The following is a 24,888-nucleotide window of genomic DNA, read 5'->3' as shown; positions in this document are numbered from 1 at the left end:
TGGCAATATAAGTGTCACAGTGCATTGCCACAGATGTCGTACTGATAGGTTCAAGTCTGGATTTCTGAATGTTTTTTGTTTAGTTTAGATAAAAAACACAATATGAAATGATGAGACTTTTTTCTTCTTTTCATTAAATTAAATAATAATAATTTGCCGTTGCTGTTCACCACACATCAGTGTTAGATTAAGCTAAGTACATTAAGCAAGGTAATGGATAAAATGATAAGAACGAGGCCAGACCGTGGACATTCATATCTGCTCTACCATTCTATCCATCTGTCTGTCCATCTATCTGCTCTGTTATTCTCTCTGTCCATACCTGAACGTCAGCTCCCTCCACTGCTTATCTTTTCTGTCCATCATGCTGTTCTTCTATGCTCTTCTGCTCATGCTGTGGTTTTTATTCACCCTCTGCTGTAAGTTTTATGTTTTACACCACGTCTGAGAGCTGTGTGTGTGTGTGTGTGTTGCAGTGTTTTGATCTGGATAAGTTTGAAGCCGTCTCCAGTGAGTTGTTGCTGGTGGAGCGCGCTATGAAGCTCCTGGATGAAGAGAGGTTTTGGGCCGGGATCGTCTTCACTGACCTTGACTCCCCCTCGCTGGTCAGATACAAGCTCCGCATGGACATCGAGGACACAGAGAGGACAGATAAGATCAAAGACAGGTACAGTACTGTTCAAAAGTTTTGAGTCACCCTCGTTCTCATTTTGTCATTTTTGCTCAAAATTGTTGAAGAGTTCAGAATCAGATTTCCAAAGTTTGGAATCAAATGTTATCAAAAGGACCTTCAGATAAAAAAAAAGAACTTTCTGGCAACTTTTTTAAGAGTGAAAGGTTAAAATTACAAATGAAAAGTTTAGAAATCACTGTTCAGAAGTTTAGAAACACTATTTAAAAGTTTAGAATCATTGTTCAAAAGTTTAGAATCACTGTTCAAAAGTTTAGAAACACTATTTAAAAGTTTAGAATCATTGTTCAAAAGTTTAGAATCACTGTTCAAAAGTTTAGAAACACTGTTCAAAAGTTTAGAATCACTGTTCAGAAGTTTAGATTCACTGTTCAAAAGTTCAGAATTATTATTCAGAAGTTTAGATTCACTGTTCAAAAGTTTAGAATCACTGTTCAGAAGTTTAGATTCACTGTTCAAAAGTTTAGAATCACTGTTCAGAAGTTTAGATTCACTGTTCAAAAGTTTAGAATCACTATTCAAAAGTTTAGATTCACTATTCAAAGGTTTAGAAACACTGTGCAAAAGTTTAGAATCAGTGTTCAAAAGTTTAGAATCACTGTTCAAAAGTTTAGAATCACTGTCCAAGTTTAAAATCACTGTTCAGACATTTAGAATCACTGTTTAAAAGTTTAGATTCACTAAAGTTTAGAATGACTTTTCAAATTGTTAAGAATCAGCTTTCAAAACTTTAGAATCACTGTTCAAAAGTTCAAAATCACTGATCAAAACTTCAGAATCACTGTTGAATAATTTAGAATCACCATTCAAAAGTTTAGACTCACTGTTTAAAAGTTTGATCTATGATTAGATTAGAATGTGTTGTATTTTGTTGTTCCCCAAAACTTAAACTATTGAACAAAACATGTAAAAATACCTTTTGGTTTCTATATTATAATATTTAAGGCTTCGCTATTATGAATTATTACTTGATACAATGACCACAGCTATTAATATGAACCTATGATTCCATTTTGACCTGCAGTGTTTGTGTGGATCAGCAGAGAGTCGAGTATTGTTGCCTGGAACTCGGAAATGAAAGAAAAAAAGAAAAAAAAATGACAGGACCTTTTTTCATTTCAAAAGCAACTGTGGTTTGTTATTTCTCTGACCGCTCTTTTTATATGCGGTCCAGTCTTTGTTCCTTCCAAAGTTCCTTCTGAAGTAACTCTGAGTTCAAAAGCTGTGTATCCAGCTTCATAGTGTCACAATGTACACAGGATGTGCATGATAATTCCACTAAGCCAGTGTGTCCAATGTATATGCATATGTAATGTGGCAGCTAAAGGACACATAGTTAAATGCATGCTTCGGTAGTGTATTATTGGAATATATGTCCTTGTCAGTGTCAGCCAATCCACTGTTCTTCGAGGCTGAGTAGGTTTAAACAGCTCCATTTGGTAGAAAGTTGCCTAATGTCTTTATTATTATCAGTATTATCAGTCTGGGTCTCGGTTTAAGTAAAAGACAGAAATTCAAGCTGAACTGGTCAGCCTTAACACAAAACTCCATCAACAGGCAGCACTTTATTTTAAGGAGCACTTTTAAGGTCTTGTTCTTTGTTCAAAAACCCTCTAAATGGATTTTCCACTTTGCACTAAGGTTTATTCATTATAACCTGTGTTAGTATGAAATTAGAGTCTGTTCTGTGCAGATCACTGGTTGTAGCATTATTAGTTGTAATAATACACAATAAACATTTGGTTAAGACCTTGTTGTGCAAATTATTGAGCATAAGGTAATCATCTAAATTCATACCATTTTAGTGCATAATGGCAGCATTTTATTTCTATATATTCTAAGTATTGTCAAATGACTTCTGGCATGTATTGGTTTAAAGCTAGAATATGAGTTAAATAAGTCACTAATGCTTTTAGTCATCAGTGTTTAGAGGCTAAAACGTGCTTAACAAGTTTTCAGTCAATTTAAATACCAAATTATAAAGTTCAGATAATTTCATGACTTTCTTGTTGCCAGGAGCTTACAATAGTATGTAAAGATTTAACAGTAACCTCCTGATTTTTGCTGATAAAGCAAGTAAAGCTAGCACATCATCTACAGGGAACAAGCTTAAATATGGCTTCTTTTTTTCAAATTTAAGTGCACAATTTTTATTCAGTTGCTGAGTTTTGGAAAATATTTGAAAGAAAACTTTTGCACAAGCCATATGTTTAATTTTCCACCCAATATGTTTATTTCAGCAAAAAAACATTGTGTGCATTAAAATCTGCAGAAGTGTGTAGTGAGGATGTGTAACTTATTTTATATTCATTTGCAGTTATGTACTTTTACAGGTCATAATGAATTAAGCATAATGCAGAGTGAATAAACCATTTAAAAGTGTAGAATTTGAGCTGTGTTAAAGAAAAAACATGACCTTAATAAAACTCTAATCTGTGTTTCTTCAAAATAAATGGCTCTAAAATAACAAAATGTATATAATGCATAATCTGTTATGATCACTGTTGAAAACGGGGGTTATAATATCATATTTGATGGAATATGAGTGTTAAACAGGATCTTATTGCAGTCCATTGATCTGCGGAGAGAGCAGTAATTTCAAAAACATGTTTGACGTGATCTCATGACAGATTGGTGTTGTTTTGATTGGCTGTTTCATTAAACTTCTTTCAAAAGTTGAGATGTTTGCAACTGTTGTGGCTGAGTTTCAAGTACGTTGCAGGATACTTTACATTATGCAACTCAAATACAATTTAGCTTCATGTAGGTTTCAAGCAACATTGCTTGCAATTTTCACCGTAAAGTCAGCCTTAGTCTGCTCACATGTTTACAGGCTGTCTTGCTGGTTTCTTTCAGGTCCTGGAGACCGTCCGCTCGTGATAACCCCTATAATGACCTGCGCTACGTGAGAGGGGGTTTTGTGTACCTGCAGGATATGCTGGACCACGGCATCATACGCACACAAACCGGCGTCCGGCAAACTCTGGGTGTCTACACACAGCAGATGCCTTATCCATGCTATGTAGACGATGCGTGAGTACACAGAGCTGTGTGTGGGATGTTTGAGTGTGTACTTAGTGTGTGGATGTCTTGGTGGATGGGTGTGGGTGGGTGTTTGACTTATTAGCTCAATAAAATCCATTCTGTTCAGGCATTTAGAGACATATTCTGACTAAAGAGACAAATTTCCCAGCGGACATCCCCCTCTCTCTGTAATTCTGTTGTCCATTACAATCCCAAGACACTGCCATTACTGTGCACTAGAGCCTTATACAAATGTCAGTAGTTAATATTAAAGTTTAATGCTAAATGCGTTTGATGGTAAAATGTTTGGAGTGCGGACAAACAACACTCTTAGTAAACAATGCAGCGGCACATTGCAGCTAAAGCTCAATTATGCCGCTTCGTCCCGGCTCATTGTGCTTTCTGATACACGACTAAGGCAAATGTCACACTAATTCAAGCTCTGAATGCTATTTACACCTGAAAAGAAACAAAGATCCATTGTCTGTTGTTGATTTTTTTTCTCCTATCTGCAGTAGTTTCTCCATCTGGTTGTCTTGGAGACGGAGGAGGCGTTATTAAGACGTATTAGTACAGGATCACATTGCATCTGGCACCGGCGATAATGCGTTTATTGATTACGCTGGGGCTCGGCATCATGTTTTATAGATCTCACACAATGCCTTTTTTGCCCTAGTCTTGATTTCTAAGCATCGGTATGTTCCACACTTAGTGCCCTGCTGAAATGGAGGTGGCCCTTTGCAAAGAAGTAAAGAGTCCATATCGTGGTTCTTTTGGAATCAGTGTTTGATGTACTATGTAAACATTGTTAAAGGAAACACATGGAAACATGTAGACAAATAGAGTGTTATGTTTAGCAAACAGACGAGTTTGCATCGATTGTTTTTATATTGTCACAAAAACCAATGCGTTTACTGTTACCTGTTCAGCCTATAGCAGAGTTATTATTGAGTTCAGGTGTTTGAGCCACACCCCTTCCTAACAGGTGTGTAAAATCAAGGACACAGCCATGCAGTCTCTATGGACAAACACTGAAAGTAGAATAGGTCGTACTGAAGATGCCAGATAAATGCTACCTACCTGAAATGTATAGTTAGCACAAGAACTGAGGCCTTAGATCCTTATATGCAGCCGAGCATAGGCTGAAGTGGTGTATAGCACGCTGCCGCTGAACTGAGGAGGAGTGGAAACCTGTTCTCTAGGGTAAAGAACTACGCTTCACTGTCTGGCAGTCTGGACAAAAATGTGTTTGGTGAAGCCTAGAAGAATGCTACCTACTGGAATGCATAGTGCCAACAGTAAAGTTTGGTGGAGGAGGGATAATGGTCTGGGGCAGTTTTTCAGGGTTTGAGTTTGGCCCCTCAGTTCCACGGAAGAGAAATGTTGTAGAGTTTAAGGTGTTATAGCTGCAATGGGGACCAACTCCATATGGTCTTGGACCGGGATGTCCAACAAGCTCATAAATGTGTGATAGTCAGGTATCCACATACTTGGCCATATAGTTAGTTAATAATTAATATCAGTAAAGGCACGGTAACCAAAACAGCTTGTTTTAGAAAGTGTGAATGAAGTCTGTTATTGGTACCCAAGCTAACACAAACATCATAAACAGACCTCAGGTAAAAAACTAAAATGCAAGAAATATATAGGATATGGGGCCTTTAAAGTCAGCCATTTCCTTGTGGTGAATCGAGTAACAGTGACAAGGTAGGCTCCAGTGCTCCGAATCGGGCCTCCTTCAATTATGCATGTTGCGTGCAAGCAAATGGATTTGCGCCGCTCTATTCCGCAGTGAAATTGTACTGAATCCAAATGAATCGAGACTAATTTGCCCCATATCTCATTTCTGGTGGTCTCAGCTACAGCTGTCAGGAGCATCTCAGTGATATCTGAGAACAAAGCAGGCTCAAACTGAAGCAGGATGGAATAGAATCTGATTGGTCTCGGCAAACTCATTAGGCAGAAACAGTTAAGTTTCATTTACTCTCAAGACACATAGGTTTGTAACCAATATCCTGAGTTTTTTGGATGACTAAGACATTTGTCTGGTGCGATTCTGCCTGCTTATACCCAGCCAACAAGTTCTTAAGCTTGAGAATTATTCTAGAAGACATCCAATCAATCACTATTTGTGATTTAGACCAAAACAGAAGTGAGATTCCAGTCTGTGAGTTCTTGTTGCTAGCTAGCAATGAGTACAGGATGCTTAGCAACTAACCACTTGACAACAGTGCTAATTCTACATTTTTTCGCCTGCAAGACTTGTGTTTGAAACGTCTTTGACCAGCTCCTCAGATTCTCTATTCATCAGGCAGACACAGTCTCATTTACTCTCCCAAGGTGCACAAATTTGTAACTGATATCTTTTGCTCGCTGGGATTCTACATGCTAACACTGAAACAAAAGTTCTTAACAGAGAGAAATAAACGAGTGAATGTCCAACTGGTGATTGATTGTGGTTTAGGCTGAAAAAGAAGTGAAATGCCTGTCTGCAAGTTCTTGTTTCCAGCTAGCAGCAAGCATATGATGCTTAGCAACTAGCCACTAGACAACCGTGCTAATGATACCTTTTCAAGGTTCAGGTTTGAAAAAACCTTGCTCTTTTAAGGTAATATCTAACTCATCTCTTGATGATTTTTGGCTACCGATGGCATTTGCTGTTGTATTATACACAAGAGGTATGGACTCGAGTCATATGACTTGGACTTAAGTCGAATTTGAGTCACAAATTTCATGACTTTAGACTCGACTCCAGAAAATCAAGAAAGACTTGGGACTCGACTTCAAAGCTGAAGTAAATGGTTCCAACTTTTCAGCGCCTCAGGCGTCAGAACTGCTGCGCCATTTCAGGTGGAACAACAAATTAAAATAAAAAGCTGACGGTTTACTTCAGCTTCGCACGTTCACTCATTTTGCTCTCTGACTCGGGACTTGAGTGTGAAGACTCTTGCAACTTTGTTGCTTGCAACTTGGCTAAAATAATTATAAAAAATAAGATAAAAGGACGAAACTTTACAGTCAGTTGAGTGGAAAAGACCTGCCGTTGTTTTAAGCCATCATTTTTATTATATTTTTAATGTTTTAATTATATGTTTTCAAAATCTGCAGTATCCACGCACTGTTTGTTAATAATGCATTTTCATTGCAGCGAGCTGAACTGCTTCACTCACCAACCGTTGGCTGCTTTGGAGGTATTGCTAAAACAGAAGCAATATGAGCAGCATGTTCAACCTAAGAAAGAATGTAACGTTATATCTCACATTTTGCACACAAGTTCATTCTAACCATTATATCTCCAACTTATTTGAGTATTGAACTTAATGTTAACTTTCAGTTGCTAACTTGGCAAACTTGGTGTGCTGTTGTCAGATACACCTAGCTAACACAACCTTAACCAAAACAAATGAACTAGAATGAACAAGATGTCCAACCAGACATTACTTGTGATTTAGAGTAGATTTTGTTGCCAGCTAGCAACAGGCATAGGATGCTTTGCAACTAGCCACTTAACAACAGCACTAATTGTATGTTTGGTCGCCTGGAAGGTTCATGCTTGAAAAGCCTTTGACTGGCCTTTGTTCAGATTTTCTGCTCGTCAGGCAGAAAGCTTGATTTGCCTCCCAGTACACACAAGTTTGAAAACCTATGTTTTCTACCTGATTTTCTCTGCTTACCAAGCCAGTAACTTCTTACCCAAGAGAAAGGAACTAGACGTCATCAAACTGATCATAATTTATGATTTAGACCAAAACAGTAGTGAAATAGCCATCTAGCAGTTAGTTTTTTATGCCCGCTAGCAACAAGCGTAAGATGCTAAGCAACTAGCCACTGGACATGGTGCTCATTTGCTCACCTGCAGTTTATGTTTGAAAAGCCCTTGAACAACACTTGCTCAGATTTTTCTGTAGTTTGCCTTCTCTAGAACGGGACGTGATGAGATTTTCGCAAATTTCACAAAAAAATTATATATATATTTGAAGTATCCACTTTTCTTCCCAGAGGTTTATGCTAGGTCATTTGTGCTTTCAGTTTAATACATGATAATGCTACTTCATACTCACCAGACATTTACTTTTACTCCATTTAAGCATTTGTTTGCTGAATTTTGTACTTTAACACTTAGATTTCAGACCATGTTTATGACGCTGCAAATATGGATCTATTTTTATAGGCCACCACCACTTATAGCCTTTGCTTCAGAGGCAGCTTTGCTGTTCAGAAGCTGTTTCCCAGGGTCAAAGTTTTGCTTGAGAAGTTTTTTAATGCAAGAACTTTCTGTGTAGTTTTGCTTCTGTTGAAGTAGTTCTTGTTGTAGTGTAGTACCTGTCCCATGCTGATTGCTCTCATACTGATCTTAGGCTGGAACATTTAGACTGCAGTGTTAAACGATCCTGTTCAGAGATCAATCAAGCCTGCTCAGACAGGGTGGGTTCAAATGGCCTCCACTGGAGTTGATTTAACATGGGTAATTTTACCATTTATGCATTGCTTCATAAGAAAAATCACCTTAAATATACAATATGATGACTGTAAGTGGAGTTTAAAGCAAACATTCAGAGCCGACTCGTACACTTCCTCACCGATTCCAAGCACTCAAAATTTATTAAAAAACTCAGACGTAGGACTGTATAATTGTTTGTTAATTGCTGCTATAGCAGTGTTGCTGTACTGATATTGCAGAATGGCAATGTGCACTTGTGCCCTGTAAACAATCACTTAATGTTTTACGGTGAGCTGTGAGCATTCTGAGCAGCCACAGCTGTTCTTTGGGTATTTTGATTAATCAAAGTAGTCACATGATCATAAGAAAAATAATTTTGGCCAAAAGTACTGTGGGTAAACCGCTAATCTGTAAACAGCATGGTTCTTTTGTCATGGACCAATTAAAACCTTAAGTGTCATAAGCCTAAGTTCCCCATTGACATGGACGCAGATATTATTAAAAACTTTTTTCTCTGTGTTTTGGCCACCTGTCCACATGAAAACCGGAATGGTGATTTTGTTTTTCATTTGAAAAATGCAGCTTTTTAAAAGCTCTATCATGAGGTTAAGTGGCACGTACCAGTTGTTTCTTAAGTGCGCAGAAGTCTGACTGAAATACGGCTGATGACTGGGTTTCTATAGGCTTAACAGTTTGCTTATAATTTAATTAATTTGCTTGATGATCATAAGTCAAAGGTAAAAAAATCCATGTTATAAATAGGTGAAAAGCTAGCTTTCAGTAGCCATGGTAACATGAACAGCCCTACATGGTAAGCAGTAGACTTTCTTTCACATTTTATTTGTATTTTACACTTTTATTTTCTTGCTGAAAATAGACTTTGATTCTGTGTGGAGTATTATGGTCTGCAAGCAAAGGCCTACAGTGCTTGTAACATGTCGTCATTACTTAGAAAATCTATTCAGTGTGCTCTGTATTTGTGCAGTACGCTCACAGTGTTTTTCTTGATGCATATAATGTAAAAACGAATAAGATATTATTGCCCTTGAACATTTTTAGTCGTTTGTGCGTTCCCATGTGGATGAAAAGACGATGTGAAAAGACAGAGAAAATATACAGGCTATCAATTTAGTGAAATACGATGGTTTGCTCATATTGGCGAGTAAACTAGGTCCGGAAACAGTCAATATATTCAAATATATAAATATATTTTTCAGACAAATAACATGTTGGCATCTCGGCCGCTGAAGAGAAAGTGCCTTGTGTAGAAGACAGCAAGTCCTGTCTGCATCCAACGTAACATTTGTTAGTTCTGTTAGGTCATTAGCTCATCTGAAGAGGCAGCCTCGGTTACTAATCCAACACAAAGTCCCTCGTCTGTTTCAGTATGATAAAACATGTTCCTTTGTATGCTGCTATAGTTTATGCAACACCAATACTGTCATCTAAAAAAGAGAAGCCTGTAGATATTATTTCCACCAAAGTGTGTTTTGTTGTTTGTTTTTCCTCATCTTCTTAGCATTTATCCGAATATATATATATATATTCATGAACTCTTACGAATATCGAAGTGCACATACCTACTATAGATACTTGCTGATGCCTTTTTAATGTAGTTACACCGTAACCGCAATATGAAGTTGTGTCCGTATCGAGCAGCCCTACTCAAATAACACTGTATCCGCCGCTGGCTTTTCCGACAGCCGCTGTCAGCATTACTCAGCTGCTTGTGCTGAATAATCTCAGCTGTTTTGTGCCATTTGAGTTATTTCAGAGCACCACCTCCCCAGAGGGAGGGAGAGGGGAAGGCGGGAGGGTGAGAGAGATAGAGAAATGGTGAGAAAAAGCGAGGGATGGATAGAGAGATAATGAAGAACAAATCTCTCCCTTCTCGCTGTGTTCTCTCGGCCTTCTTCATTTACTGGACACGCCAAAACAACAGTCACCTTGATCCTCTGTGCGAGAGAGAGAGAGAGATCAAGGGAGATGAATAGGGGGCATAAAACCCAACAATCCTCCTGCTCCCTCAGCCATTTTCTCCCCGCGTCCCGGCGGACGCAGCCGGACTGGCATCAATTATTAACGCTCCAAAACAGCCCCTCCATTCATAAATTATACACAAAGGAGAGAGAGAGAAGTAGGAGGGAGAGAGAAAAGATGGATAGAGAAGAACTGTAGAGTGAAGGAAGAAAGAGAGAGAAAATATGGATAGAGAGAGAGGAACAATAAAGAGAAAGAAGATGGAGCGAAAAAAGAGGTAGAAAAGAGGAAAGATGAGAGAAGAAAGAAGAAGCGTGGTGGAGGAGAGAGAGGCACAGATGGAGAGAGAGAGAAAACAGTAGAGGGAGAAAAAGGGAAAGACAAGACGTGTAGCGAGAGAAAGAGAAAGGTGGAGAGAGAGAGAGAGAGAGATTTTGACGCCTTCATTAAAGCATTCACATTTCACAAAAACATTCACCAATGAAATGATACCAGACCCGTATCACTAACAGATACAACACATTGACCAGCACACCACTTTTTCTCAAACTCTCTCAAAACAGAAAATATTATGAGTACTTTGATGAAAAAAAAAATCAACTGTGTGTTATTCCACTAGAGCTCAGAACAATCTTAAAACATCCACCTCCTGCTCTACAGACACCAACCTGAAGCACTTCCACACTGCTAACTTGTCCCACAAAGAAATTAGCCAAAGTACATTTGGAGCGCTGAGCTTCAGAGTAATTACAGCCAAAAATAAACAGAGGCCGGGTGAACAGAAACCCCAGTCCTCTGAGTGCTCTGTCCAGGAGCTCTAAATGAGGGCCCAGCCTTTGACGGTCAGAAAACACATGGAAAATAGTATAGGGATTATTACAGAAAATGCAAAGTGGTTGAACAGCAGGGTCAAATTTTGACACAAACCCATTTGTAGGTACAGCACAGTGGAGGATCCTCCACTGGAGGTCTCCTGAACGTTTGGGCAAGGGACTTTTGTACAGGAGCCTCCATGAAGGCCACAGACTGTCAGGGACAGAGAGATGGGCTCTCCATTTGGAGTCACATCTCTCCTTCAGCTCATGGAAATGCAAGATTTAACACAAAAGGCAACTTCCGTAACCTGTTCATGGAGAGAAGTTGCCCTTCGCTTACCCTGGGTTCAGAAACAGAGGGGCTGACAAATAACTCCGGAAAGGGCACTTCAGCCAATCCACCAGCCAGAGCACCAGTCACAACAGCCTTCAAAAGGGGAGACAAAGAAGGTTTAAGAGTACTGATTTGACCCCCAATCACTCTCTCTGATTTAAACCCAATGTGCTGCGTTAAAACCCCAGCTGATCGCCACTCTCCCTCCCTCAAATCAATCAAGTCTCAGATACATGTTACTCCTGCCTTCGTAAAGGCGGTAGCGATTGTGCTAAACTGGTGGACTTAGCGAAGTAGAAAGGGGTTAGAAAATAAAGGCTCATCCAGACCATAATGTGCATCAATAGAGTTAGCCTGTGCCACATCATTGAGGCTGCAAGATTGTTGATCACCAACACTCTTCCCCAGTATGATAACTGAGGAAGAGCCCATTTCCACCTCTGGATTCTCCCTTGAATCTGTTCTCTCAGTCCCTCCCAGTTCTTTTGCATGTATACATCTGTACCAAAAAAAACACCCAGTACTTTAAACCCCTCCAGGCTTCAAGAGCACTGCTGAGGGAGCCGAGGCGGACTCTCCTGAAGCCACTGCCCTAATAACAATGCTGTGCTTTTGTTACAGTTTATCCATGCTGATGTGGCTTCCTGCGATTTTCCAAGGCATTCATGTACGCTCTGCACATCACTCTCATCTCTAACGATAACTGTAACATCATCAGCGTACGCTGTCAGTATCACCTTACACCCTTCCCAGTGCTGGGTTTTTGGGCTGAAACGCCGCAGAGCTGCTTTCGGAAAGCCAGTTGTGATGGTGTATCCATCCAACAGTCCAGAAAGACCACAGCTTTGGCGTATCCCCCTGTTAACAGGGAAAGGCCTAGTGGGACTCCCAATTTATTTTCAGCAAGATATATACATCAGTATACAACAGTTTAATCTGTGAAAGAAATTTTGGGCCAAATCCAAAAGCCTTGAATCTCCTGAAGAGAAAGATATGATCAACCTATGTTAAGTCCATGTTCTTAAGAATAAGCAAGCAAGTAAAAACAAATGATCAAAAATGGATCTATTCGGCACACTGAAGGACAGATCAGCATGGATTATCAAACCCAAGCACTTTTTCAAGAGGTTCGTCAGTGCTTTAGACAAAATATTATAATCCACTCCAAGGAGTAAGAAGAGAATGAGAAGACTGGGCACCAATTTCTTAACAACTCAAGATCACCCTTCATAGGCAGCAGAGTTAATACGGCCCGGCAACAACTGAGTGGAAGGAAACCAGAGTCTGTGCATTCCTGGAAGACAGAAAACAGGTCTCGACCAATTAAGTGCCAGACCCCTTTATAAAACTCTGCTGTTAATCCATCTAAACCTGGAGATCCACCTTCAGACTGCTCTTAAACAGAGACAGTCAGCTCGTTAAAGACAGTACATTCTAGATCAGATGTGTTTTCCTCTGATAGACAGGGTAAATCCTGTAAGAAATAGTCTGCTGCTGTCTGATCACAGGGCTCAGCACTGTATAGGTTCTCGAAACAGGACAATACGTATCCATGAATTTCCCACTTGTCTGAGGTCTCTTTCCCATCTGGCAATCTCAGGCAGTTCAAAGCCTTCTTCTCTCCATGCTGTTTCTCTGATCCAAAGAAAAACTCTCCTCTAGCAGGTTCCTCAACAGCAGCATGTTCCTCTCAAGGTCTCCAGCAGCATTTGCACCATCCGCCCCAGTCTCACAGGTGCTTGACTTTAAAATCTCCTCCTCCAACAGCTTCATCTTGCGCTTAAGCTAACTTGTATTATGTGATATATATTTTTGACAAAAGCTTTCGCTTCGAGCTTTACTGATGTCCCACCATTGGCTGAGGGACTTACACCAAAACTTTCTCTCTCTCCAAGCCTCCCAGAACAGGGTGAAGGAGCACACAAAGTAGTGGTCCTGTACTAATCTCCTATTAAAGTGCCAATATTACTGGTGTCTTATGATCGGTGTGCAAGAGATGGAGACTAAAAACACAGTCATGGTCAGACAGTGGGGAAGGGACCTTATAGCTGAGAGAACCTGCCTCTGTTGCACTTCTGAACATAAAACCGTGTTTAAATTCGTTTTTTTATCTAAATGTATTGTCTATCTGTAGGGAAGGCCTCTCTCCATATGCCAACCAAATCATGATAACTATAGACCTGAGTGTATCTGCTGAGCGGGGATGTGGCTCTCGTTTCTGTCCAACTGGATTTCAGGAGTGCAGTTAAAGTAGAGAGAGGCAGAAAGTGTATTATAGAAAGAAATGAGGGGGTATTGAGAGGGAACAAGAAGAGGGACCAAGAGAGAAGAGTAGAAAGCAAGAATGAGAAAGAAGAACAAGGGAAGAGAGAGTAGAAGAAGGGCAGTGGAGGAGAGAGAGAAAAGAGGGGTAGAAAAACAGAAAAGGCAGGAAACAGAGAGAGAGAGAGGAGTTGAAAGAGAAAAACAAGGAGAGAGAAAAGAGGGATGACAAGGACGAGAGATAGAGAGAGATAGAGAGAGAGACACATGAGGGAAGGGGGGAGTGAGGCTGTAGTAATATTCTCAGTGGTTCATTGTGTAAACATGCAGCGTCATTATTTTGTTGAGGTGAGAAAATGTCTGATCTGAATTTTAAATGTAATTTAAGACTCGGGAGGCTCTCATTGCTTTTCCTGCGTGTCTTAAACTCTTCTCCACATGAAGCTGCGCATCAGCGGCATGATGAGTTTCAAACCAATACGCTTCATCCTCAGCGTCTCTCAGTGAATCTGCACTGTGCTGTTCTTACTGTGTCTTTAAGGAAAGTTTTATTCAGATTAGGGTCGTGATAATGAGAAAGAATCATCACTTAAAGTGTGCCTTCCTGGTAAATCGGCAGTGATTATTTGCAGTGTGCCTAATGAACATGTATTTCTAAACATTTTTCCATATGGTGTTTACATGTATTTTAAAGACATTCCTTTATCTTTTTCCAACACAGTCATTTGGCAGCGCATGGTTTGTTGTTCATTTAAAGGGGAATTCCGTTCCAGTTCCATAATTAAATCATGAAGATGTAAACAATGTCATTCTGAGCGTTTTGATGTGAAATGTGCTGTAGTAGAGAAACTAACCAACATATAATTGTTCACAGTGGTGGTCATAGGAACCACACGTCTGAAGAGTCTGATGCCTCTTAAAGCTCCCTCACAGATACCTATTCAATTAAGTGATTATGAATACGTTGCCTGATGCCTGATACATTGTTTTATAAAAACTAAAGCTATTAGTGCACCCGTAACACTCACTGAAATGAGACTGAAACCAAATCTGAACTGAAACCAAAATAAAAAACTAAATAAAAATAAAAACTAATACAAATTCTAAACTATAATAACCCTGTTCAGGACAGAATCAACAGTAAAGAGCCACGTTTACAGCAAATCACTGTTTAGGAAATGTCTTATTTTCCCACAGCATACAGCACATCTCTAATATTCAGCCAGTAAGCAGTAATGTATGCAAGTCCTCCTATGTTCATTGAGGTAGCCTTGTATACCAAGTGCGCACGGCAAACACCGCAGCAGTGCAACCAACATGCAGTGTATAAAGAGCAGTGAGTTTAGTGGGCCATGATGATTGGTCGGTGGGGCATTGCCCCGCTAAATGACCCCCTGATGCTGGACCTGTATAAGTCTCCCACTGAATTTGTCGTTGTGACCTGCTAATGCAGCTTACAGACAAACAGGCGAGAAGATGAAGAAAGAATTGCAGGGGATGCGTCGGGATGCTTTAGTGTTCACATTGCAAATTTAATGTGGTTATATCTGACCCTTCAACTGTGTTAAATATCCATTGTGTGTCTCAGAGGGCTTTCTCTAATCCACATTAACATGAGCTGTGAGGGAGCTCCAGTGTTTAACTATTAATCATCCCACAAGACCAGACCCACCCCCAAACGTCTCTCTATTATACCTCTCTCTGTAGTATTCATTTATCTCTCTATACTATACGTGTGTTTCATTTCTTTCCCTGTTAATCTCTCTTACCAACACGCTCTTTCTGCTACCCAGCTCAAGTCCGACAGAGCTGGACAAAAGTTCGAGTTTTGGGCTTGAGTTCGGACTGATTTTTTACATATCACATTGAGTCAGGCCCAGGGTGATCAATGATAGCAACTTTACTGCAGCAGGGCTAACTACAGCAAGAGACTAACTGTAGTGCAGCGGGGCTAACATTTGATCAGCGAGAGTAACTGTAGCGCAGCGGGGCTAACATTTGATCAGCGAGAGTAACTGTAGTGCAGCAGAGATAACATTTGATCAGCGAGAGTAACTGTAGTGCAGCAGAGATAACATTTGATCAGCGAGAGTAACTGTAGTGCAGCAGAGATAACATTTGATCAGCGAGAGTAACTGTAGCGCAGCGGGGCTAACATTTGATCAGCGAGAGAAACTGTAGCGCAGCGGGGCTAACATTTGATCAGCGAGAGAAACTGTAGCGCAGCGGGGCTAACATTTGATCAGCGAGAGAAACTGTAGCGCAGCGGGGCTAACATTTGATCAGCGAGAGAAACTGTAGCGCAGCGGGGCTAACATTTGATCAGCGAGAGTAACTGTAGCGCAGTGGGGCTAACATTTGATCAGCGAGAGTAACTGTAGTGCAGCAGAGATAACATTTGATCAGCGAGAGTAACTGTAGTGCAGCAGAGATAACATTTGATCAGCGAGAGTAACTGTAGTGCAGCAGAGATAACATTTGATCAGCGAGAGTAACTGTAGCGCAGCGGGGCTAACATTTGATCAGCGAGAGAAACTGTAGCGCAGCGGGGCTAACATTTGATCAGCGAGAGAAACTGTAGCGCAGCGGGGCTAACATTTGATCAGCGAGAGAAACTGTAGCGCAGCGGGGCTAACATTTGATCAGCGAGAGAAACTGTAGCGCAGCGGGGCTAACATTTGATCAGCGAGAGAAACTGTAGCGCAGTGGGGCTAACATTTGATCAGCGAGAGTAACTGTAGTGCAGCAGAGATAACATTTGATCAGCGAGAGTAACTGTAGCGCAGTGGGGCTAACATTTGATCAGCGAGAGTAACTGTAGCGCAGCGGGGCTAACATTTGATCAGCGAGAGTAACTGTAGTGCAGCAGAGATAACATTTGATCAGCGAGAGTAACTGTAGTGCAGCGGGGCTAACATTTGATCAGCGAGAGTAACTGTAGTGCAGCAGAGATAACATTTGATCAGTGAGAGTAACTGTAGTGCAGCGGGGCTAACATTTGATCAGCGAGAGTAACTGTAGTGCAGCAGGGCTAACAGTTGCAGTTGATCAGTGAGAGTAACTGTAGTGCAGCAGGGCTAACATTTGATCAGCAAGAGAGACTTTAGCGCAGCGGGGCTGAGAGTTACAGTTTTTTTAGCAAGAGTGACTTTAGCGCAGTGGCGCTAACAGTTGATCAGCAAGAGTGACTTTAGCACAGTGGTGCTAACAGTTCATCAGAGAGAGGGACTTTAGCACAGTGGTGCTAACAGTTCATCAGAGAGAGGAACTTCAGTGTAGTGGGGCAAACAGTCGATCATCGAGAGGTACTTTACTGCAGCAGGATTAAAAGTTGATCAGAGGAACGTGGATGCTGTTCTCTACCAGTTACAATCAGCAGTTCCACAAAAATATATTGATATTAATTACTGTTAGTGAATTACAGATGTGTAAAGTACAGGTTTATCCTAGCATCTCATTTTCTCTTGATCGTCTCAAGGGCTCAAACCGAAAAGGGTTTCATACTGACCAGTACCAGTTGGGCCTAGTCGGGCTTCAATGTCATGTCCATGCAGACCTCTAATGTAAAAGTGTCCCAGTAGACTGGCCAAAGCTTTGTGTGCCATAGATCCTGTTCTTTACTTATGAAGAGTAAGCATTAGTAACATCCATAGGTTGTCAGATGGGGTGTGTGTGTGTGTGTGATATATGTGCACAGGCATCTAATTGAGCAGAGACAGCACTTTGTTATAGAGGACCCAATGCAGATATTGACATGACATTTCAGTGGCCTTATGAAGGCTGTGTAATCGACTGTTATTGTATCATAACAGCATCAGACCATACATCATACATGACAGAGAAACATGGGCCGCAGGGGATCCACGCTGAGTGTGTGCGTATGTGAAAGACAAAGAGAGAGACATTGAGGCTCAGTGCAGGTTATATGAAAGTGCTGCAGTTGTTTGATGTATAAAAACTCAGATCAGAAACTAGGGATGGACATTTCAGTCAAAATTGATGCTTCACTTTAAAAGGTACTGTTTGAAGAACATTAATAATAATAACCTCTTTCAAGAAAAAATAAATTCTGCGACTGGGTTGTGCTCCGCCAGTCGACTTCCAGCACTGCTCTATTTCTCCGAGTGCCATTCAGCATCTCTCTATTATTACATCTCTCTATTAAATTAAATCCAGAACCAGACCATAAAAAGTGAGAGTATGGGATATATGGCTTGAAATTTGCAACAATTTAGGCATTCAGAAGCTTGGGTGTCCAGTCTTATCCGCAAGGGGCCGGTTACAGGTTTGTTTCCTGATGTTTACAGATGATCAATTGTCTGAAGACTGAGAGTAATTGAATAAGCAAGAGGAATCAAGTGTGCTTAATTGGGTAAGATTGCACACCCCTGATCTAAAGTCTTTAAGATAAACACTGTGCTCATTGTCTCAGTAAATTGTTTCCTCAGTAAACGTTAAAAGCCTAGTCCCCAGTTTCACCTCATACCTCTCAGCTCAAAAATATTTAGTTAGCTGGTTTAGGATGTGTATGTGGTGTTAGTGGGGGTTAGTGTATACCATAGTGGAAACCTGTATGGCTAGAAGTGACCTGCCTGCTCCCCGGCTGTGCATGTATGTGCCTTTTCTGCTTGTGTAAATAAAAGAGCACTTCTCGTGGCAGAAACAATGACATCTTATTCCACGCCAACGCCACAATACATATAACATTAGAGAGACATTAAATTGCTCATTAATTATCACCAAAAATTGTCAAACATGGAAAAAAGCCTACAAGCCTTTATGAGAGATGTAAGAAATGAAGGGCTTAGAGCGAAAAGGAACGAACCTCTGGCTCTTAAAGCTGAAAACTGGATCCTTTCACTAGATTATCATTGCATATGTGCTGGTGATATTACACTTTCGAACAAGCCAAGTGGTGGTCAATACATGCAGGTCTGTGTTATGTCAAATATTTCTAATCTCTGGCACACTATTTGCTTATTTATTTACTGAATAGGTTCATCTGTAGGAACAGTTTTTAACTGGCTTGCTTTTTACTGCATTTTCTAAAAAGGCAAATAATTATTGCTTCAATTGTAATCCATAGACCCCTGAAGTTTTTTGTCATTCTGAAGTGGGTGTCCTCGCCACATTAGAAACTTTGGATCTGTTGTCCTCTCTATGACAGAAATGGACACCATTTTTCACTGCTACTGTGATACATCATGCTGTACTGACATTTTTCCTCCAAACATCGCTGGATCTTCTGAATTACGTGGTCATTAAGGAGCTGTAATATGACCACATGCAAGCTAATACTGCTGTGCCCTGAACTGACATCTTAGCACTGACAATCTCACCAAAACATCCCACACAAACCAGCAAGCTTTGTCAAATGCTGTGGTTAGGTTGCTTCAGCCTTAGTAGAGTGTAAAGTAGCTGGGGTTAGTTTATAGCAGTGTTTAGTCTTACTTACAGTGTTAGACATACTTTCATGTGACGTCATTTCAGTGTGCAGGGGTGTTAACTTATTTGTAGCATGTATGTAGCATTATTCGTATTTTGACTGCTGGACAACATAGAAATTTGGAACATTTTTGTGTACCACAGGGCATGACAGCTCTGATTTTTCCAAAACGACATTCATTTTTGATATGCAGAGTTTCTAATGGGGGCATGACAGCCACGACTTTACATCTGTCTATACATGCACAGTGAACCACACCCACTTCTGCTTTAAATCTGAATGTAAATAGATATTTAGATTGGTAAACAGATACATATGGTGTGTTGTGCTGTAGCTCTACTATCCATCCATCCACGTGTCTGTGTGTATGTGTGAATGTGTGGGAGAAACCCACAGCAGCCAGCCACTGTTTCAGCATTAGATACACAATCTCACCTGCAGTGCTGAACTACAATCAGCTGTTTGTATCTGCATCTGTTGCATAACGTTACTGAAAGCCAAACTTGTCGGATGTCAGGAGTAACTCCCTCTGATGCTCTCTAACAGCTTCGTGTCGTCCATCGCCACCATCCTGCCAATGTTCCTGGTGCTGGCCTACATGTACACGGTGTGCCAGACCATCAAAGGCCTGGTACTGGAGAAGGAGCTGAGGCTGAAGGAGGTTCTGCGTGTGGTGGGCGTTCGGAACGGACCACTGTGGTTCTCTTGGTTCACAGAGAACATGGTGCTGCTGACCATTCCCTGCGCGCTCATTAGTTTGATGGTCAAGGTCAGTGGGACCGTCGATGGCCGATGACTGATCAGTTAATCAATCAAAATCTCAGTCAAGTTAATCAATCCGCCGACCGATCTATAAAGCAATCACTTGATTAATCAGAAAGCAATCAGTCAGTCGCTCCTTAATATGTCAGCCAATTAATCACTTGATTAATCCAGAAATCAGTCAGTTAGTCGGTAAACAAATCACTGAGTGCTGACCACAGAGAACTGTGGCCTGCTCCTGGATGCTAGTTTGCAAAGCAGAGTCTTGTTCTGGTTTAGACAAATGGATAATGTATTTGTCAGTAACACTCAACGGAGGCTAATTGGAATTCATCAGATTGGTATTGTTTCAGAGAGCAAATAATAGACGCCGTTTTTAAAATCATCGGGGGAAAAATAATAAGCGTTCAGGTTGAGCAGTCATAAATTCATGAAGTGGCGGTGCTTTGTGGGCTTGTTGCTCCTGTTTCTCGGGGGAAATAATTACAGAAAACATTAATGCGGAATTGCAACGAATCAGGCCAGAACCGGCTGAACTTTGATTTCTGAATTGGGTAATTATGCTAATTGATTATGCGTGGTATTAAGGCTTTTACAACCCATTTGTGATCAGCACCCCCTTCAGAAATCCCGCCTAACGCCCCCCCCCCAAACAATCCTCCTCCTCCTCTTCGCCCTCTGTGGCTCCTCTAAAAGCCTTTTTATTTCCTCTTTTTTAAAAGACTGTGTTCTTTCCAAGTGGCAAATCGCTGAAATGGAAGCTGCTGGAAAAGTTCATCGTGCTCAGAGAGAGAGAGAGAGAGAGAGAACAGAGATGGAGAGAAAAGCCTTGTTATTTTTGAGAGTGTGGAATGACGTACTGTCAAAATGTTGTTGTGTAAGCATTACGTAGACCAAAAAAAAGCACACTGTTTTTGGTTTATAAAAATGGAGCGACTGGAGATCCAGTAGTCTAATATTTCTGTGCTTGCACTCTGTGATTACAACAAGAGCAAAATTTCAAACATATGTATAGCAACCTGGTGGACCCAGTAAGTGCATAAGGTGTTTCTCAGCACTAAGAATGTGAAGAATGGATTTGCAATTTGAACAGTTTGAATAGTTTGATCACCTCCAGTCAAATGACATGTTTGTTGATTTTTTTTAAGTAAAAGTAAGTCAGACCCTTAAATGGCCAAGGCCTGCTGACAGGCCCAAAGTTTTACTACACACTTCTATGACCTAAGGATAGCTTAGCTAGTTTGCATTGAAGTCCTTGTGTATATAAGTCTGGGATTTTAAGGGGTGAAATCATCCTTTACAGAAAAGAAAAACTTAAATGAGGATTTATATTTTAGTGAACAGTTTGTATTTATTTTCTGTGTTTAAAATAGTGGGGAAAAAACAAAGCATAACGTATAATATGCACATGCCATGTGTTATGTTTAATTTTCAGCAAATAAACAGTAATTGTACATTAACATGTGCAGAAGCAGAGTCTGTTCACTTGGTGGCCATTTTGCAATGTGGCCGGGTAGACTTTTCCAGCCATACAAGACCAGGCTTCTATCTTTTTGAATGGGGAGAGACCAAAATGCTCAAACCTGAAGGTCAAAAAACCGTTTCCAAAACAAATTTGAAATCACTGATAAAATCTGACAAAAATCTCTTAAATAGTTTGTAGCATTTGGCTCAGGAATGTTTTTCTGGCTACTGTGTTTTGCAGATCTCCACAACAGGTGGGGAGGGTTTCCAAGCTGATTGGCTCTTTTTCTTGAAGGGCAGGACTTTGTCCCCAAACAGATGCCATGCTGAACGTTACAAGCTTTTCCATTCATAATTCAAACAGTGTCCAGTCTCCTCCTTTATAACACCCTTGGCAGATGCGTGTTCTCTACAGAGGATGTGTAACTTATTTTCACTAAGAAAATCAACATGTCATTTGACCTGGGGGCCCAAACATGTGCACACTGTTTTGCAGATTGTGTACACTAAAACACTTTTGTGCAGTATGACTAAATAGAGTTATGAACTAACTAAAGTGTGGGAGGAGGATCATGTCTGAAGCTCCTCTCATTTCCTGTCTAACTTTGAACGTACTATAACTGTTCTTGATATTGGTGTTCTTGCATTTTTTGTCAAGGCATCAACAAAAAAGTCCAACCAACTCTTGAAGAAATGCTGCTTTTAATCTAGGTGTTATTTTTCCCAGAGGAGGAACTCATTAATCTGACGTGTGCATTCATGCGGTTTATGTGGGAGATGAACAAGACAGGCTGTGAAATGGTTATTCCTAAGTTAGCTGGCATGTATCGGTTTTGGCTTATGTTTCAGGTGCTTTTGAACACAAAAACCAAGCAGAAATAAAATGTGGGATAATTATACATGTTTAACTTTACTTTAACCTTACCATTTATTATATGCGTACAGTGTTATTGGATTACCTTTACATTGGTGGGCTTTTCATTTCTTTCCTCCTCCATAGTGAAAGTAGTGTTGATATCACAACTGAGCCAATTTGTGCTGCATTGAAAATTTCAGTGTACCCAACTTCTAAGGATGTTCTTTTGGTTCTTCCTGGTGGAAAACTTGTTTTTCCAGTAAAACCAAGATCAACTGAATGAAGTCCTAATAGGTCTCCATTGGGATTTTGTCTGGTGGTCAGAGTGCTGGAAGAAGTGTGGAAAAGTGAAAATTTTCAGAAGAAGCAATGTAATCTTTATGGTAAAGCTCTGAGAGGTCTTCTTTTGGTCATGTATTCTCTTGCATGGTGTTTGAAATTGAGGTTGTGTTTGACCATTTATTATTGATTTAGATCAATATCATCAGCAGTAGGTCTTAGAGTCCTTACAGATTCATTTCAAAAGCTGCAATCATTCTGCAGTATTTAAGACTTAGTTCTGCAAAATGTTTTATTACTTAATATCGTTATATGTAGTCGTGCAGTAATTTTTAGTCCCATAAAATGTATTATTGATTAGCCGTTCTCCAGGAGTTTCCCACCGGAGTCTGTTTCTTCTTCTCCAAACCAGCTGAAGGCTTTCACAGAGAGAAACGAAGCCTTTTTTAAAAGTGATCTTTGCAATTGGAATGAATTTTTCAGAGGTATATTTTATTTTTTCTTTATCTTAGAGTACAAGGTCAGCAATGCTGTGGCACCTGTCATAAAAATCACAGTGGGGCAAATTCAAAAAGAGACCGGAAGTGCCCAGCTGGACTCATCCGCTCTCCAAATGGAGGGTTAAATTAGTTGATTGTTTTCCCAAAATTTTTTCAGCCATTCAAACTCTTTATCAAAACGAATCTTTCTGGAGGCACGTCTGTCTGAAACAACAACGTTATTTGATTCTCCTCCACTGAGGACATCCTATTGTTCTCTTTCATTAAACAAGCAATCTAATGAATTATTAGGCCTAGTTGAAATTATTTTTTGTGAATCAATGCTTCTCTAACTGGAATAGCGTAGAGAGATGGTCCTTCCTTTGGATCGCTAAATCAATTCTACACAGTTTAATTGGAGAAAACTGCAGTAAATATAATTCATATCTCAGTGGTGGAAGGAATAATAATGTCCTCATCAGTGTGATGGGCCTAGCCCGCCAATCAGCCATTTATAAACATTAATCAGGCTAAATTGAGTTAGCATGCTGGCTCTGAGCTTAGCTTGTGTGTATGTGTGTGATGAGCTACTTCTAAATGACAATTTCATGCTGATTTGGAGTGTTATTGTGTCTGGGCTGTGTTAAACTGGAACACCCACTCTGACTTCCTCTGAGTGTGATATCATTATACTGTATGCAGGGGTTAAATTGGACCAGAGTGCTCCAGAATGTAGCTCCAGCGTCTTTGGTTGCATAAATGGCAAACGGAGCTGAGCTTCGGTACTATAATTTGGTGGAAATGTGTATAGTTTCCTATACAATCTTCATGGAATCTATTTATCAGTTTAGCGTGATGAAACATGCTGATGAATAACCTCTAAAGCAGGAGTGGGGAACAGAACAGATTCCTGCACAAGTTGCTGGTTGTCTTAGTTCCGCTTTTAGTTCAGTTCAGTTCCCCATCCCTGCTCTAAACAATTAAGCATCCCCCTCAACAAATTTGTTCATTTTTTTGCAATTACATGTTTACGAGGCTGTTCTCCTCGACCATTCTATTCATAGTATTCAATTTTTTAATAATTAGTGTGTTCGTACTTTATTACATCTTTATTACAGCATCCATCCTTTTCAGGAGACCGGCTTTCAGTTTTTCAAAGAAATCTGCAGGGATATTCTTCCACACCTCTAAAGCTCAGTCTTAGAAGTTGTTTTGTTGGCTCTTATGATGCAATTCCAATTTCAAATGTACACTAATCAGTCCATAAAATCTCACTCCACAGCTCAGTTGACCAGCTTGTTCTTCTTTTTTGTCTATTTCCTTTTCTCAGTAAGACCTTTTTGTCAGCTATGCATCCTTTCAGACTCATAGTGTTGAGTTGTCTTCTCACAGTGGAAAGATGGGCAGAAACACCTGTGGATGTTTTCAGATCTGAATCAAGAGTAGAGCTTGATTTTCTCCTCTCTCTCACAGATGAAAGCTTTAAGTAGTGTATATCTGATGTTGACAGATTGGTGGTCTACCTAGTTTGCATGGCCCTATTTTTTCCTTGTTAATACTTCATTAGCTCTCCTCAATAGCAAGGTGTGTTTGTGTATGTAGGTTCCTGCGCTCGTTGTCCAGCTCGCTGCCCCTGTACATGACTTTAGCGTGGATTTTCTCAGTAGCGCTAATAGTGAAGGGTGTGGTTCAGGAGAAGGAGGCGCGTCTGAAGGAGACCATACGGATTATGGGCCTGAAGAGCAACACCTACTGGCTGAGCTGGCTCATCAGCAGCTTCCTCCCGCTCAGCATCAGCGCACTCCTCCTCACACTCATCCTCAAGGTGATTAGCGCTGATTCACTCTGATTCACAGCAGCCGTTTACAAAACACTGGAGCACTGCAGGCAAGAAATGGCTCACCAACAACAGAAGCAGTAGACAGTGTAGTGCATGAACAACATTAAAGATATGATATTGTTAATAATGAAATAACCTCAACATTTAGATGCCACAGACCAAATCAGCTCAACAGAAACCTGGCATATTAGCATCTGTACATAGTAAAACATGGA

At 40.4% G+C, this 24,888-nt stretch overlaps 1 protein-coding gene across 3 annotated transcripts in view; it reads left to right on the top strand.

Annotated features, from left to right (window-relative positions):
• LOC118816660 (phospholipid-transporting ATPase ABCA1-like) overlaps positions 1-24,888 on the top strand; it is a 249,179-nt gene that overhangs the window by 82,146 nt on the left and 142,145 nt on the right. For all 3 annotated transcript variants that reach the window (XM_036583170.1, XM_036583169.1, XM_036583168.1), the window contains 3 exons: positions 477-667; positions 3,548-3,724; positions 19,540-19,762. In XM_036583170.1, coding sequence (XP_036439063.1) covers positions 477-667; positions 3,548-3,724; positions 19,540-19,762 — 591 coding nt within the window. The remainder of the gene's footprint in view (positions 1-476; positions 668-3,547; positions 3,725-19,539; positions 19,763-24,888) is intronic.

The sequence above is a fragment of the Colossoma macropomum genome, unplaced genomic scaffold (genome assembly GCF_904425465.1).
Source record: "Colossoma macropomum unplaced genomic scaffold, Colossoma_macropomum, whole genome shotgun sequence".
Lineage (NCBI taxonomy): Eukaryota > Metazoa > Chordata > Actinopteri > Characiformes > Serrasalmidae > Colossoma > Colossoma macropomum.
This window is presented reverse-complemented; position numbering and strand designations above follow the sequence as displayed.